The 18,465-nt window shown below is 35.8% G+C and overlaps 1 protein-coding gene across 6 annotated transcripts in view; it reads right to left on the bottom strand.

The window, feature by feature from the left end:
* Window positions 1–18,465, bottom strand: part of CDC42BPA (CDC42 binding protein kinase alpha) — a 463,135-nt gene that overhangs the window by 351,815 nt on the left and 92,855 nt on the right. For all 6 annotated transcript variants that reach the window (XM_077168549.1, XM_077168550.1, XM_077168551.1 and 3 more), the window contains exon 2: window positions 6,340–6,431. In XM_077168549.1, coding sequence (XP_077024664.1) covers window positions 6,340–6,431 — 92 coding nt within the window. The remainder of the gene's footprint in view (window positions 1–6,339; window positions 6,432–18,465) is intronic.

The following is an 18,465-nucleotide window of genomic DNA, read 5'->3' as shown; positions in this document are numbered from 1 at the left end:
GTTCCATAAGAAATACAAAAGGGAGCATTACAGGGAGACAGGAAAAGACAGGAGAGAGAGAGAGGTCTGGAGAACAGTGTAGAAATGAAGACTATCAGTAAAGGTAAAAAGAGAAGAAGGAATCAAATATGACATTAAATGTGAGCAACAAAATGGTAGAAGAAAGTACTGCCTTTACATTAATAACATTAACTGTAAATGCATTAAATTCCCCTATCAAAAGACATAGATTGCAAGAGTGGATGAAAAAACAGGACCAATCTATATGCTGTCTAAAGAGACTCACTTTAGACCCAAAGACAAAAGTAGGTTGAAAGTGAAAGCTTGGAAAAAGAAATTTCATTCAAACAACCAGAAAAGAAAAGGAGGAGCTATACTAACATCCAAAAAATCAGATTTCACATGTAAAAGAACCAAAAGAGACAAAGAAGAACACTACCTATTAATAAAAGGAATAATTCAATAAGAAAGACATATCATAAATATTTATGCACCAAGGCAGAGTGCTCCAAAATAAAAGAGGCAAATACAGACTACAATAAAGGGAGAAACAGACACCTCTAAAATTATAGTTGGAGAACTCAATTTCCCACTGTCATCAATGGATAGAACATCTAGACAAAGGATCAATAAGGAAAAAGAGATTTTCGATAATACAATAAATGAACTAGACTTAACAGATATTTACAGAACATTATAAACCACAACAACAGGATACACATTTTTCTAAACTGCTCATGGATCATTCTGAAGGACAGATCATATGCAGGCTCACAAATCAAGTCTAAGTAAATTTAAAAAGACTGAAATTCTGCAAGAAACTTCCTTGGATCACAACATAATGAAGTTGGGAATCAATAACAGACAGAAATCCAGAAAATTCACAAATATATGCAGGCTAAACAACACACTACTAAACAACCAATGAGTCAAGGAGGAAATTACAAGAACAATCATAAAATATCTCAAGGAAAACACAAAATATAAAAAATTTATGGAGGGCTGGGCCACAGTGGCTCAGGAGGCAGAGTTCTCACCTGTCATGCTGGAGATCTGGGTTCAATTCCCAGAGCCCACCTATGCAAAAACAAACAAACAAACAAACAAACAAATATATATATATATATATATATACTTATAGGATGCAGCAGAGGTGGTATTGAGAGAGAAATTTATTGCTTTAAATACCTATACTAAAAAAGAAGAGCAAAAGCTGAGGAATTAAGTGTTCACCTGGAAGAAGTAGAGAAAGAACCAAAACTAACCCTAAAGCAAACAAAAGGAAAGAAATAACAAATAGAGCAAAAACAAATGAAACTGAGAATATGAAAACAACAGAGAAAATCAACAAAATGTGAAGCTGTTTTTTTTTGGTTTTTTTTTTGAGAAAATCAATGAAATCAACAGACCTTTAGCTAGGTTGAAAAAAGAGAAAGAGAAGATGCAAATAAATAGAATGAGAAATGTAGAAGGGATATAACACTGACCCCACAGAAACAAAGAAAGTAATGAGAAGATAATATGACCAACTATATGGTATTAAATTGGACAATGGAAATGAAATGGACAACTTCCCAGACAGGTATGAACAACCAACACTGACTCAAGTAGAAATAGACAACTGAGTGAAGGGCACATGGAATCTTTCTTTAGTATTGTTCTAGTTTGCTAGCTGCCAGAATGACTTTTAAAAACGGGAATTCAATAAGTTGCTAGTTTACAGTTTTAAGGCCGAGAAAATGTCCCAATTAAAACAAGTTGATAGAAATGTCCAATCAAAGGCATCCAGGGAAAGATACCTTGGTTCAAGAAGGCTGATGAGGTTCAGAGTTTCTCTCCCAAGTGAGAAGGCACATGGTGAACATAGTCAGGGTTTCTCTCTCAGCTGGAAGGGCACATGGCAAACACAGCATCATCTGTTAGCTCTCTTTCCTGGTTTCCTGTTTCATGAAGCTCCCCAGGAGGCATTTTCCTTCTTCATCTCCAACGTGCTGGCTTGTGGACTCTGTGCTTCACGGTGCCACAGCATTCTCTGCTCTCTGAATCATCCCCTTTCTCCAAAATGATTCCTCTTTTATGGATTCCAGTAAACTAATCAAGCCCCACCAAAATGGGTAGAGGCACGTCTTCACCTAATCCAGTTTAACAACAACTCCTGATTAAATCACATCTCCAGGTAGATGATCTAATTATAGTTTCAAGCATACAATACTGAATAGGGATTAGAAGAAATGGCTGCCTTTACAAAATGGGATTAGGTTTAAAACATGGCTTTTCTAGGATACATACATCATTTCAAACCAGCACACAAGTGCTAGAGAAAATGGGGAGAAAGAAATGTAATTACTCACTGTTGGGAGGGAAGTTGGGAGATGCAGCACCTCCAGAAGGCAGTTTGGTGGTTTCACAGGAGGCATGGCATGGAGTTGCCATATGATCCTGCAACCCCACTGCTTGGTATATATATAGGAACTGAAAGTGGGGACACGAATGGACATTTGCACACTGGTGTCTATGTCCGCAGTGTTCATAATTCAAAATGGACGGAGGAGGCCTAACAGTATGACTGAGGAATGGAAGAGGGGACTGTGTTGTATACATACAATGGACTACTGAGCAGCTGCAAGAAGGAATGAAGTTGTGAGACATGCAACTAAGGTGAATGAACTTTAAGGAGAGTATGTTGAATGAAATGTCAGAAACAAAAAGACATATATCATCATGCCTCACTCATGCAGATAACTGCAATATAAAAACTCAGATAATTGGAGTCAAAAACATTGGTTTATCAGGTGGGGGCCTAAAGAGTCCTAAATTGTAAGCACTTACAAGTCACATAGATTCAGGAGTTGTAAATGTTATTTCTAAATTCTGAAATACCAAGCTATTTATGTATAACCTGGTCATTGTCTGAAACTTCAGGTATCTTATGTGACACCTGAGAATCTGAATTAGAGCACTGAAGCTATGAAAGTCAGCATTACCCCATATGGCAACTGTTTAAAAAGTTGAAAAAGTGATCAGACTTCCACTACAGATATGAATGAAGCTGATCTGGAGAGCACTAAGGTAAACCGGAATCAGGGTAAAGGATGATAGGTTTCATATATTAAAACTTCAACTTCTGTGTGAGATCAAAGGGAGAGATATTTATTTAGCAAAATTTATATTTTGTGTAGTACCTCATTAACTTGTATGGTCAGTTTATTTGAACACCATAACTACATGGAATATTGAATAGGGCATAAGATCTTGTTGGTCTGTATGGGTTAGTGTGATGCCCCAAATATATCCCAGAGAAATTAGAGAATAAAAAAGTTTCCTAGGGGATTTGGAAAGTTCCCTAGGGGAATGGGGAGAAAGGAGACACTACTCAACTTCCCTATCTGCACAATTCCTGATATGTTGGCAAGAAGTGGGGATCACCAACTCCAGTGGCAGAGCTCTCCATCTTTGGGCTAAACCCTAGGAAATTTATTCCTGCAAAGAAGAAGGTAAACCTATAATTATGCCAAACAGTCACCTCCAGAGAACTTCTTTTGTTGCTCAGATGTAGCCTCTCTCTCTAAGGCAACTCATCAAGTCAACTCACTGCCCTTCCTCCTACACAGGACATGACTCCCATGGGTATAAATCTTCTTGAGAATGTGGGAAGAGACTCCTGGAGTGAGCCAGAACCTGGGATCATGGGATTGAAAAAGCCTCCTTGACTAAAAAGGGGAAGAGAGAAATGAAGCCAAAAGTTCAGTGGCTGAGAGATTTCAGAATTTGAGGTTATCCTAGAGGTTATTCTTATGCATTATATACATATCCCTTTTTAGTTTATGGGGCACTGCAGGGGCTAGAAGGAAGTACATGAAACTGCTGAGCTGTGTCCCAGTAGCCTTGATTCTTGAAGACGACTGTATTAATCTTTAACTTTTACAATGTGACCATGTGATTTTGAAAACCTTATGTTTGATCCAGGGTATGGACAGATGAGGGAAAAAAGTAAGTATAAATAAATAAATAATAGTGGGGGATAAGGGGTAAAAAATTTGGATAGACTGAAATACTAGTGGTCAATGAGAGGGAGGGGTAAGGGGTATGGGATGTATGAGCTTTTTCTTTTTATCTTTTAATTTCTTTTTCTGGAGTGATGCAAATATTCTAGAAATGATCAGGTGATGAATACACAACTATGTGATGATAATGTGAGACACTGATTATATACTATGGATGAACGTAGTATGTGTCAAGATTTCTCAATAAAAATATTTTTTAAAAAAGCTAATTAAAAGACCTAGAGTAACTCTACTAACAAATGAAGAAAAAATTTAAAAAGCACTACTTAGAAGATAAAAAAAAAATTCAGAATGATAAAAGAATTATTCACTGAGAAGTTACAATAAGCCTATATTTTTACCAGTAGAAACAAAAAAATATTTAGAAGAAAGAAATCTTCTCTGTAAGGAAATGTCAGATCAAACACAGGGAAAGAAAGGATGTAGAAAATTTCAACAAGATTAATATATTTACCTAGCTGATATTTACAGAACACTGTACAACAAATTTCAAAGAATTGAAATCTCAGTGTATGTTTTCTAACCACTCTTGGAATGACAATACGATTCAGTAACAGAAATATAACTAGAAAATTTCCTAAATGTTTAGAAACTAAGAAATAAACTTCCAAACTCATAGACCAAAGAAAGGAAAGAAGGAAGGGAGGATCAGAGAGAAGAAATCACAATGGAAACTTAAAATCACTGTATCTTGAGTAAACAATAATGAATACAAGACATAGCAAAATGTGTCAGTTGTAGCTAAAACTGCTTAGAGAAAACTATAGCCTTAAATGCACATTGGAAAAGAGGGAATGCTAGAAATCATAATCTAAGTATCTATTTCAATACGTTAGTAAGATAATAGCAAGTTAAAAACAAAAAGAGGTACAAATGATCAACAGGAAAATAAAAAGAAACACTACTAGAGATTCTACAGACATTTAAAATATATTAAGATATCATGAATCACTTTATGCCATTCAAATGTGAAAAGTTAGAGGACAAGGATGAATGCAGCAAAACAATACATAAAGAAACAGGAAATCCAAATAGATCTGTTTCTATTAAGAAATTAAATAGTTAATTTAAAATTTTCATACTAGTAACCTCCAGGCCCCAATGGCTTCACCAGTGAATTCTTCCAAGCACATAAGAAAAATATATATATAAATAGTCACAAACTCTTCCAGAGAATCATAAAAGAGAGAATATTTCTCTCTTTTTATGAGGCCAACAATAATCAGAAGGCCAAGATCAAAGCAGGACATTATAAGCAGAAAAATTACAGGCCAATTTCTCTCAACAGCATAGGTGTAAAAACCCTAAAAACACACACAACAGCAAACAAAACCCTGTGATATTTAAAACAGGATAATACATAACAACCTAGTAGAGCTTATATTAAGAATGCAAGGTAAGTTAAGTATTTGAAAATAGATCTGAGTAACTCAACCCTTTAAAAGTGAAAGAAATATAAAACTATATAAGTATCTCAAAAGTTATAAAAACTCATTTTATTAAAATTCAGCATTATTCAGGAATTTAACAAGTAAAGTTAGCAGGGTTGCTTGGTATGAGGTCCATAAACAAAGTTTAACTGTATTTCTAAACACTAGCAACAAGAAATTAGAAAATTAAATTTAATAAGTAATTCCAATGGAGACAGTATCAAGATTATCATATAAAAAGTCCTCTAAACTGAATGAAAGCTACAAAACATTGAGAGAAAATTATAGAGCTCTAAATTTGAAAGAAAGTATCATGGTTATGGACTGGTAGTCTCAACAGGGTTAAGATGACAATTACTCACAAATTGATCTCTAGTTTCAATACCACACCAGTCAAAATCCAAGCAAGATTCTGGGTCTCAGTGTTTGTATATGTGTGTGAGTGAATTTTCAAAAAGTGATTATAAAAATGCAAAGGGCAAATATGGACGAGGAGAGGGGGAAAGGAGGATGATGGAGAGAAGGAAGAAGTTTGAAAGACATTAGGGCATTTTATAAAATTGGAGTAATTATGACTGTGGTATTGGCACAAGAAGAGACAGATTAACGGAAAAGGACAGCCAAAAAACATACTCATACTTAAATTATCAAGCACATGAGAAAAAAAGAAATATTTTGGGAAAAAATTCCATGTACAAACATTTCATTCAAAACATTATAATATTTTCTGGTCAGTAATATCAATCACAACAGAAAGTGAATAGTATTTTTGCTAAATTTTCTCAAAAACTGTATAAAATAGCTTTCAAAGAAACTAGCAATATTTCTAGAAAATTTTCTCTTACCTCACCAAAAGCTCCTCGACCAATCACCTTTAATATTTCAAAGTCTTCTCTATGCAATCTCATTTGCTTCACTTTAGAAGTAAATGGTTTAGCTGAAACAAAAAAGTAACATCAATTACTTTCTTCTTAAAGATATGATTCAAATGAGAAACAAATAATGATATTTCAACTAATACAAAAAAAATTTTTAATTATGATTAAGAATTAAGCCCAACTATTTAAATTCTCACCAAATCATGTTCAGAACTTTAATTTTCATAACAAAACAATGCATTTCCTTTTTTCCTTATATAGAAATGAATTTTTAGTGAGAAATATATTTTTGTACTCTCTTTTTTTTATCATTATCCTATTTTTCTTTTTTGTGAAAAATAACAAATATAGAAAAAAGCAGTAAATTTCAAAGTACATCGCAACAATCAGTTGTAGAACAGGTTTCAGAGTATGGTATGGGTTACAACGCCACAATTTTAGGTTTTTACTTCTAGCTGTTTAAGATATTGGAGACTAAAAGAAATATCAGCAGTCATACTTGCTTGTTGAACCCTACCTTGTCTGTATAACTCCACCATCACCTTTGACCTTTCTCCTACTCTTTAGGGATATTTACTTTAAAGGTAAATGGAATAACATTCCAGTCAAAAGGCAGAGATGGACAGAATGGATAAAAAGCATGACCTAACTATTTGCTGTTTACAACAGACTCTCCTTGAATTCAAAGGCACAGTATGCTGAAAGTGAAAGGATGAAAAAGAATATATCGTGCAAACAGTAACTTAAAAAAGAGCTGGGGGTGCTACAATAATATCAGAAAAAAAAATAGGCTTTAAATAATTAAAAAAAACTGTTACCAATGAAAAAGGTCACTATAAACTGATAAAGAAGTCGACTCAAAAAGAAGACAACAACAATAATAAATATATATGCACCTAATGGCAGTGGTCCAAAATACATAAAAGAAATATTGACAAATCTGAAGGGAAAAACAGATAGTTCTACATTAATAGGAAGAGAATTCAAAACACCAGTTTCAATAATGGATGGAACACCTAGACAGAGGGTCAATAAGGACAAAGAAGGCTTGAATGATACTCTAAATCAATCAGATCTAACAGACATATAGAACATTTGCTCAAAAGCAGCTGAATATATATTCTTCTCCAGCACAATGGACATTCTCCAGGACAGATCATATGATAGGTCACAAAACAAGTATCAATAAATTAAGAAATATAGAAATCAGAATTTCTTTTTCAGATGACGTGGAATAAAGCTAGAAATCAATAACAAAGGGAGAACTGGAAAATTCACAAATCTGTGGACATTAAACAGCTAGCTTTTAAACAACCAATGGGTAAAAACAGAAATCACAAAGGAAATTAAGAAATATCTTGAGGCAAATGAACATAAAAATATAACATATCAAAATCTATGGGATGCAGGGCGGGCAATGGTGGCTCAGTGGCAGAGTTCTCATCTGCCATGCCGGAGACCCGGGTTCAATTCATGGTGCCTACCCATGTGGAAAAAAAAAACAACAACCATGGGATACAGCAGAGGCAGTGCTGAGAGGGAAATTTATAGCCTACATTAAAAAAGAAAAATGTCTCAAATCAGATATCCAAACTCATAACTAGAGGATCTAGGAAAAGAAGAACAAACTAAACCCAAACTGCCAGAAGGACGTTAATAACAAAAACCACAGCTAATAACCGAACTCGATGCCTGAAAGACCTTTCCTTCTAAGATAAGGAATTGTTACTCAACACTGTACTTACTGGAAGTTCTAGCCAGAGCAGAGCAATCAGGAAAGAGGTAGAAATAAAAAGTATCCTAATTAGAAAGGAAGAAATAAAACTTGCCCTATTAGCAGATAACATGATCCTATATGCAGAAAACCCTGAAAAATCCACAATGACAAAATTACCAGAGCAAATAAAAGAATTCACCAAAGCGTCAGGGTACAACATGCAAAAAACAGTCGTATTTCTATATTTTAGTAACAAACAATCTGAAGAGGAAATCAAGAAAAAAAATCCATTACTGAATGCAACTGAAAGAATGAGATATCTTAAGAAAAATTTTAAGCAAAGATGAAAAGGAATCATGTGAAAAACTACAAATCATTGCTAAAAGAAATCAAAGATGACCTAAATAAATGGAAGAACATTTGTATTCATGGATTGGAAGACTAAATATTATTAAAATGTCAATTCTATCCAAAGCGATTCACACATCCAATGCAGTATCAATCAAAACTCCAACAGCCTCCTTCCAGAAATGGAAAAGGCAATCATCAAATTTTACTCTTGAAAAAGAAGAATGAAGATGGAGAACTCATACTTTCCAGTTTTAAAACTTGTTATAAAGCCACAATAATCAAAACTACATGGTACTAGCAGAAGGACAGACATATAGACCAAAGGAATCAAATTCAGAGTTCAGAAATAAACTTCCATACCTATGGCCAACTGCTCTTTCACAAAGGTGCCAAATCCACTCAATGGGGAAAATAGATAGTTTCTTCAACAAATGGTGTTTGGAAAACTGGATCTCCATACGCAAAAGAATGAAGTTAGATCTCCAACTTAGAGAACATACAAAACTCAAAATGGATCAGAGACCTAAATTTAAAAAACAAAACTAAAAAACTCCTTGAAGAAAACATAATGAAGCATCTTTAGGACAATGTGTTAGGGAACAGTTACTTAGACTTTACACCAAAAGCACAAGCAAAAAAAGAAAAATAGATAAATGGGACTTCCTCAAAATTAAAAACATTTTTTACATCAAAGGACATCATCATGAGAGCAAAAAGACAATCTACAAATGAGAGAAAATATCTGGAACCATATCCAATAAATGTTTAATATCAGAATAAATAAGGAAATCCTATATTTCAAAAGAAAAAAAATTTAATTGGTAAAAGACCTGAAAAGACATTTCTTCAAAGAAGAAATAAAGACGGCCAAAAAGCACATGAAAAGATACCAAAGATCATTAGTCATTACAGAAATACAATTCAAAACCACAATGAGATATCATTCACACCCACAAGAATGGTGCTATTAAAAAATCAGGAAATAACACATTTTGGAGTGAATTTACAGAAAACGATTATTCACGGTTGGCAGGAATGTAAAATGGGCAATGACTATGGAAAACAGTTCAGCAGTTTCTTGGGAAGTCATATTACCATATGACCTGGCAATCCCACTTTCAGATATATACCTAAAAGAACTGAAAGCAGGGATTCGAACAGATAATTGTACACCAATATTCACAGCATCATTTTACACAGTTACCAAAAGATGGAGTCAACCAAAGTGTCCATCAACATATGAACAGTTAAATAAAATATAATATGTATATATAGTGGAATATCATTTATCCGTAAAAAGGAATGAAGTTCTGACATACACATCAACATGTATGATCCTTGAAGATACCATGCCCAGTGAAATGAACCAGACACAAAAGGATAGTACCGTATGATCTTGCTCTTGTTAAGTAATTAGAGTAAGCAAATTAACAGAGTTAGAAGCTGAAACATAGATTACCGGGACTTGAGAGAGGGTAGGATATGGGGACTTAATGCTTTATTAGTAGAAAGTTTCTGTTTTCAGTGACTGAAAATTTTTGCTAAAGAATAGACAGTGGTGATGGTAGCATAACATTTTGAATATAACTAACACCACTGAATTACATGTGTGAATGTGGTTAGAAGTGTAAATTTAGGTTTTACATATGCTACCACATTAAAATTTTTTTAAGTAAAACATAGGACTATACAACATAAACACTGAACCTTAATGTAATCTATGGACTACAATTAATAGTATAATTTAATTATAGTTTCATCAATTGTAACAAAATTACCACATTAATGCAAAGTGTTAAGTATAGGGAAAACTGCATGTGTGAGGAGGGACACGTGAGAATTTTATGTCTTCTGCATGATTTTCAGTAAGCCCAAGACTTCTCTAAAATAAATAACCAACCAACCAATCAACACTTGCATGCAGAGGCACTCAATTCAAAGAAATAAAAATTTAGTTTCACACAAAATCCTTTTCACAAATGTTCACAGCAGCTTTACTCCTAATAGCCAAAATCTGGAAATAATCCATATGGCTTTCAGCAGGTAAATGTTAAACAAAATGTGGTACATCCATACCATGGAATATTACTCTGCAACAAAAACAACAAACTACTGATTTGCACAACTACTTAAATGGATCTCAAGGGTATTACATGGAGCAAAAGAAGCCAACCTCAAAAGATTAGTTATTGTGCAATTCCATTTATTTATACTGTTGTTGAAATAAAATTATTAATATGAAGAACAGAGTATCAGTTGCCAAGGGGGTAAGGCAGGAGAGATGGAAGTGGTTATGAAGGAACCATTTTATACCTCGACAGTGGTTTTGGTCAAATAATCTACACATGCGATAAAATTGCAAAGAACTATATATATACGCAAACATGTCCATGTAAAAAAACCAGTGAAATCTGAATAAAGTCATTATTGTTTCAATGTCATGTACTTGGTCATGACATTGTACTATAGTTATGGCAAAATATTACCAATGAAGGAAATTGAGTGGAGAATATGCAGCATCTCTGCATACTTTACAATAATTGTGTGTGAACCTACAGTTATCTCAAAATGAAAAGTTAAGAAAGTAATGAATTACAATACATTACATTAAACTAAATCCATAGGACCTTACTATTATTAAATAAATGAACATGCATATGTAAGTATATACATAATAAATGGGAGAGGGAAGCTCCTTCTTATAGTAACAGAATAACTATTTTTAAACATAGACATAAGGGAAAAAATCACCATTTTTGCAATCATAATAGTAATTAATAACTGAATCAAGCAAGACCCATTAATAGAATGCTACACTTACTTGGAAAAAGTATGACACATAACATTTCCAATATCAAAATATCTCTCCAAAGATGACTTATTAATTAAAAAGGGTAAAAATATAACTACATAAAAGAGAAACCTTACACTTAACCAAGTGATCAGCACAACATCATGATGACTATATGCCTCCTGGTATGATACACTGAAAACGCATCACTTATGACAACAAGTGTGCTGGAGACTAATAACCAAAATCGAGTCTTGAGGAAAGAATCAAGCTTTAATTGAGGCATGGTCTACCAAAAAAACTGGCCTGTTTAATGACATGAAAGATAAAGAAAACCTGAGGAGGAAACAAAAGAGACATAACAACAAAGTACAATGCAGGATCCTGAATTGGACCCTGCACATGGAAAAAAATCGCTATAAAAACATTTGGCTGAAGGATACACTGACTCAGAAGTAGAATGGTAAACTGCGGTATATACGTATGATGGAATATTGTGCAGCTACAGAAAAGAACAAAATTGTGAGGCTTTCAGTGAGGTGAATGAACCTTGGGGACATTATGTGATGAAAAATAACCCAGAAAAAAAAGAACAAATATTTATGGTCTCCTTTAGAAAATACCTATAAGAAAACTGGGGACTAGATTGTAAGTTTTATAGCAGACATATTTTGTCCAGGGTTGTTAATATTATTTCTACATTTTGAGATGCTGTGCTATATATGTGTAATCTGGTATCTCCCTGAAACTTTGGCTATCTGTGTGACACCTAAGACTCAGAGCTGGAGTTCTGTAGCTCTGAAACTCAGCACTGTCACATACAACTGTTAAAGAAACCAAAAAGAGGTCAGGCTTCAATTAGAAATAAGAATGAAGCCAATTAGGTTGGGACTCAGGTTAATTAGAATACAGGGATAGGGATGACACTGTCTGTATTTTAGAACCACACTTACTGTATGAGACCAAAGGAAGAGAGGTTTATTTTGTCCAAAACCTAAATTTTCTGTAGCATATAATCTAACTTAACCTGTCTGGACAGCTGATTTGAACAACCCAAAGACGTGGAGCCCAGAATGGGAATGAGGGCTTGTAATTCTGTAGAGTTTAAAGTAACACCTAGATACATCCCAGAGTATGTTGGGCAGTGAATTAAAAAGTACTGGCACCCTTAGCCTCAGCCCCCCAGCGCCATGCCGGCTGCATGTTGGTCAGAGCAGGCTTGTCCATACCCGCTGCACTTCCTGGCAATGCTTTGGCCTGCTCTCACCCTTTGCCACCATGAGCACTGGCACCTTTGTTGTGCTGCAGCCTCTCAGTTATGGTGGCAGGGCCTGTGTGGAGCCAGTGGACTCCTCTGGCACCGAAAAGGTGTACATGCCAGCAACAGGCCAAGTGATAGCTACTTTGGACCAGTTATGTCCATTTTATCATTTGACACTGAAGCTGAGGTTCTGGAAGAGCTAATGATACTACCCTTGGATTAGCACCTAGAATCTTCACCAGGGACATCCAGAGGGCCCAGAGGGTGGTGGCTGAGCTTCAGGCTAGAATGTGCTTCATTAACAACTATAATGTCAGCCAGAGGAGTTACCCTTTGGTGGATATAAGATGTCAGGATTTGGCAAAGAAAATGGTTGTGTGACAACTGGAATATTATTCACAATTAAAGACTGTGTGTGGAGATGGCTGATGTAGAATCTGCTTTCTGAAAATCAGCTGCTTTCTGAAAATCAGCTGCAGTGAAACCTGTCAACATGGCCATGCTGTGAGATAATGAGAATTGACTGTCTTGACAGAGGCAGTCCAATTGAATACAGCTTTAAATCCAGAATTTTAGTCATTCCTGATAAGTTAATGGCTCAATGTTATTCTTCACCTCTCAGTCATCTTCCTAGTTGAAAATGTGCACAGGTGCCTTTTCTATACCAATCAAGAAAGTTGTGATTTTCCTCAAAGCTAATTATCTGTGAAATCTTTACAAGACAGTAACACACTTCCGGAAAAAGGGGAGAGGGATCAGGATTATATTTCTTCACAGATTTGATCCACCATCAATATTAATTCTCTATGTTCATTTTAAGGACTTGTTCCTTTGTAAATTCTTGGCGAATTGGTACAGATGATTTCTGCTTATTGACATTTTTTTAAGGTATGTCCTCTTGTCGTTCCATTCAGAAAGCCAACAATCAGGATAGATGACTAGGGTATAGATGGATTCAAATTGTGTATGATCGTTCACTTGCCATTTTAGACAGTTTGCTTCCATTTGCTATGATAGAGGAAATCTGTTTCCTGTCCTTAACTTGCTCTTATCACAGAAGAGTTACTTATTAAATATACAGATTGTTTGTATGTTAACACAGTACACTAAAATATAAATAAATCACACTGTTAATAAAAATTTTAAAATGTATTGGCAAAGCACCTTGAGGGGTGGGAGAAAATAATACGGAACTATTAAGCTTTACCATCAGGGAAACACCTGATACTATTTCAAATTTTAGGCACTCCCAAGTCAACAGGCCAAGCCCTTGACCTAGAGGCTTGCTTTTTTGAAGATTATTCTTATAGTGGAGAAGCTAGGACTACCTATACTTATACCTAAGAGTTACTTCCAGAAAGCCTCTTTTGTTGCTCAAATATGGCCTCCCTCTCTCTTCTCTAAGCCCAACTCTGCAATGAAAATCATTACTCTCCCCTCTACATGGAACATGTTGTCCAGGGGTGAAAGTCTCCCTGGCAATGTGAGACATGACTCCCAGGGACAAGCCTGGCCCTGGCACCATGGAATCAACAATGGCTTCCTGGCAAAAAGGGAGAAAAGCAACGAAACAAAATAAAATATCAGCAGCCAAGAAAGTTCAAATAGAGTCAAGAGGCTCTTCTGGAGGCTACTCTTATGCAAACTTCAGCTAGATATTGCAAATTACCACAATTTGCCAAACCCCAACCAATATCATTCCTTTAACCCTAAAAAACACCCAGGGCTCTATGTGAGATTTTACAAAAGTTTCATATACTAAGATTACTTTCCAAAAACCTACAACCTCCAGATAGGTTCCTAGGCCAGATAAGTCCTGAAACCCAGACGGGCCAGGTTCTCCAAGAACATCAACTAGTTCTATCTCTCTATCCCATACTATCAATACCCTTTTCCAACATGAAAAACTTAGAAAGGGCAGAGCCCATAAGTGCCCCTAAAGATTGGTAGGGAAGGAAAAGGAGGAGTTATAACACAAAAGAGAAAGTTTAACAAATGCGTAAGACTTCTGAATCATTATACTGGTATTTCTTTTAGTCTCCAGTGTCCTGGAGCAGCTAGCAGGGAAAACCTAAAATTGTAGAACAATAAACTGTACCAAACTCTGAAATCTGTTCTATAACTACTTCTTACAATGTACTTAAAAATGTATTGCTTTTTTGTATATAAGTTTTATATTACAACTAAAATGTCAAAAAAGAATTAGGGAGAGGTTAAGACATTCCTAGATACACATTAGCTAATGAAGTCTTTCTCCACTAGACTGGCCTTACAAAGAAATGCTAAAGGGAATTCTGCAGGTTGAAAGGAAAGTACATTAGACAGATGACTGAAGCCACATGAAGAAATAAAGATCTCCAGTAAAGTTCATGACATGGGTTAATATAATGCCAGTACTGTAATTAATTTTTGGTTTGTAATTCCACTTTTTTGCTTTCTACATAAAAAAGAAGTGCTGTTCAAATGACAATCTATAAAGAGCAACAGGTTTATTTAGATAAAATTGTATTTTAGAGCTAAAAATAAGACATTTGGAAAGCTAGTGAATTTCAACATGAATGTACATTAGATAATATTGGTACATCAATGTTAGTTTTGCTAAACTGATCATTGTACTATATTTAAAAGAGGGACTAGATGCTTGAAAATGAACTGATAAAGGGTCATGGCATCTGGAAATTATTTTCAAATGGTAGGACAAAAATAAAAATATTTGTGCTTTTGTGTGGTGAGGAGGAGAAAAACCATGAGTAATAAAGAATATAGTGCAAATGTGGCAAAATATTAGCAGGTAAATCTAGAAAGGTATGTAGGAGTGCATTATACTATCTTTGAAATGTCTATATAATAATTCTCCAAAATAAAAGTTTTTAAATAAGATTTCAACACTAAAACCAGAAAAAGTAAAAACATCTTCTCCACAGTTAACGTATCAGACAAAAGAAAACAAAATATGTGCAAAAAAAAAAAAAAACAGATTAGAACCAATAACACCCAACTTCAAACCTGCTGTTGAGCTATAGTGCATACTATCAAGTCATAATACTTACAGAAAATATATGTGTAATTTCCTTGATGAAACTTCCTCTAGCTTTATAAGTTACACTGAGATATAAAACAAATTAAGTAAGGAACCATATGCTTAGAAAGAACGTCTCTGAATATAGCTAAACTGAAGTCTGTAAGTAGGTAGCTTCAGTTTATATCACCCTAATGTTTCAAATCTTAAAGCTACTACATTAATATAAGAACTGGTCTCATGTTCTGAAGTGAAAGAGGAGAGAGAGAACAATAAACAACGGCTGTTTAAAATCAAAACATTAGTTCCGGGTCAAGATGGCGGCTTAACAACGTGCACGTTTTAGTTTGTTCTCCAGAACAACTGCTAAATAACCAGAAACAGTACAGAACAGCTCCTGGGGCCACGTCAGTGACCAGACACACAGCGTACCCCAGTCTGGACCAGCTGGACCGGCTGCGAGCACCCCCCAAAACTGTGAGTTCCCAAAGCTGCGGCGGCCAGCGCCCCTCCCCCACAGGCCGCTACCCAGAGGGGAAAGGAAAGGACTTTACCAGCAGCAGTGACTGGGCACAATCAAACGCCAATTGTGGAACTAATTAACAAATTCTGACTACTAAAAATAGGCCCCCAGCTTAGGTGAACCCGATCAAAGCGGAGGTTGCTCATTTTTGCCCCGGCACCAAGGGGGCAGGACTGACAGGAAAAGGGGGGAAAAAAAAAGAAGGAAACAGGTTTTTGTGGCTGTGTATCTACAAAGGCTTGACCACCTCTGGATACAGCAGGAGGACTTTTCAGGCTGCAACTGCCCCAGGAATAGGCAGAAGTGAGCTCTTTTGGGGGCTTATCTGCAGCCTGTGCCTTCCCCAGGGGAGGGGTGAAGGCCCACCCAGGTGGAATCCCTCCATCAAGGAATTCAGACACCAGTGCTTGGTAATTTGAAGCCATTAAAACCAGCCTACAACCTCTCCTCTGTCTCCAACAAACCCCCAGCCAAAGTTAAAGGTACCGCATCATCTTATGCTGGTGGGACCTGCAGTCAGACAAGCGCCACATACTGGGCAAGATAAAAAAAACAGAGTCCAGAGACTTCACAGGAAAGTCTTTCAACCTGCTGGGTCTCATGCTCAGGGAAAACCGACACAGGTGACTCTTTCCTCCTGATAGGAGGCCAGTTTGGTCTGGGAAAATCTGGCTGGGGTCTATAATATCTAAGCAGACCCTCCTAAGTGTGTGTGGGGGAAAGGTACCACACAAGCAGGGCAAGAAACAAGAAAACAAGAACTGAAAAATTCTCCTCTGTTAAACAAAACTTAAGCTAAAGGTTCAGATAAAGCTGAACAAAATGTCAAAGAACAGATAGACAACAAATTCATCCAGCAAGAAAACCCTAGATAAAAGAAGTGAAAGCAATCCCCAGAATAAACTAATTAAGGTAATTAAATGCCTAGACACCAGCAAAAAATGACAAATCACACTAAGGAAATTGAAGATATGGCCCAGTCAAAGGAACAAACCAACAATTCAAATGACATACAGGAGCTGAAACAACTAATTCAGAATGTACGAACAGACATGGAAAACCTCATCAAAAACCAAATCAATGAATTGAGGGAGGATATAAAAAGGCAAGGAAGGAACAAAAAGAAGAAACTGAAAGTCTGAAAAAACAAATCACAGAACTTATGGGAATGAAAGACACAGCAGAAGAGATGAAAAAAACAATGGAAACCTACAATGGCAGATTTCGAGAGGCAGAACATAGGATTAATGAACCGGAGGACAGAACATCTGAAATCCAACAAGAAACAGAAACTATAGGAAAAAAAATGGAAAAATATGAGCAGGGACTCAGGGAATTGAAAGACAATATGAAGTGCATGAATATACGTGTTGTGGGTGTCCCAGAAGGAGAAGAGAATGGAAAAGGAGGAGAAAAACTAATGGAGGAAATTATCACTGAAAATTTCCCAACTCTTATGAAAGACTTAAAATTACAGATCCAAGAAGTGCAGCGTACCCCAAAGAGAACAGATCCAAATAGACATACTCCAAGACATTTAATAATCAGAATGTCCAAGGTCAAAGAGAAAGAGAGGATCTTGAAAGCAGCAAGAGAAAAGCAATCCATCACATACAAGGGAAGCCCAATAAGACTATGCGCAGATCTCTCAGCAGAAACCATGGAGGCGAGAAGACAGTGGGATAATATATTTAAATTATTAAAAGAGAAAAACTGCCAACCAAGAATTCTATATCCAGCAAAATTGTCCTTCAAAAATGAGGGAGAAATGAAAACATTTTCAGACAAAAAATCACTGAGAGAATTTGTGACCAAGAGACCAGCTCTGCAAGAAATACTAAAGGGAACACTAGAGACAGATACGAAGACAGAAGAGAGAGGTGTGGAGAAGAGTGTAGAAAAGAAGACTATGAGTAAAGGTAAAAGGAAGGAAAATTAGATATGACATATAAAATCCAGAAGGCAAAAGAGTAGAAGAGAGTACTACCCATACAGTGATAACACTGAATGTTAATGGATTAAACTCTCCAATCAAAAGACATAGTCTGGCAGAATGGTTTAAAAAACAGGACCCATGTATATGCTGTCTCTACTCAAAGGTCACGAGACCAAGGACACAAATGGACATTTACATGTTTATAGCAGCATTATTAACAATTACCAAGTGATGGAAACAGCCAAAATGTCCATCAACAGACAGTTGACTAAACAAACTGTGGCATTTACATAAGATGGAATATTATGCAGCTGTAAGACAGAATAAAGTTATGAAGTATGTAACAACATGAATGGACCTTAAGGACATTATGCTGAGTGTGATTAGCCAGAAACAAAAGGACAAATACTGTATGGTCTCACTGACATGAACTGACGTTAGTGAATAAACTTAGAATATTTCCTTGGTAACAGAGACCATCAGGAGATAGAAATA

Source organism: Tamandua tetradactyla, chromosome 7 (assembly GCF_023851605.1).
Source record: "Tamandua tetradactyla isolate mTamTet1 chromosome 7, mTamTet1.pri, whole genome shotgun sequence".
In the NCBI taxonomy this organism is placed as follows: Eukaryota; Metazoa; Chordata; class Mammalia; order Pilosa; family Myrmecophagidae; genus Tamandua; species Tamandua tetradactyla.
Note: the sequence above shows the minus strand (reverse complement) of the source record. Positions and strands in the feature narration are given on the sequence as shown.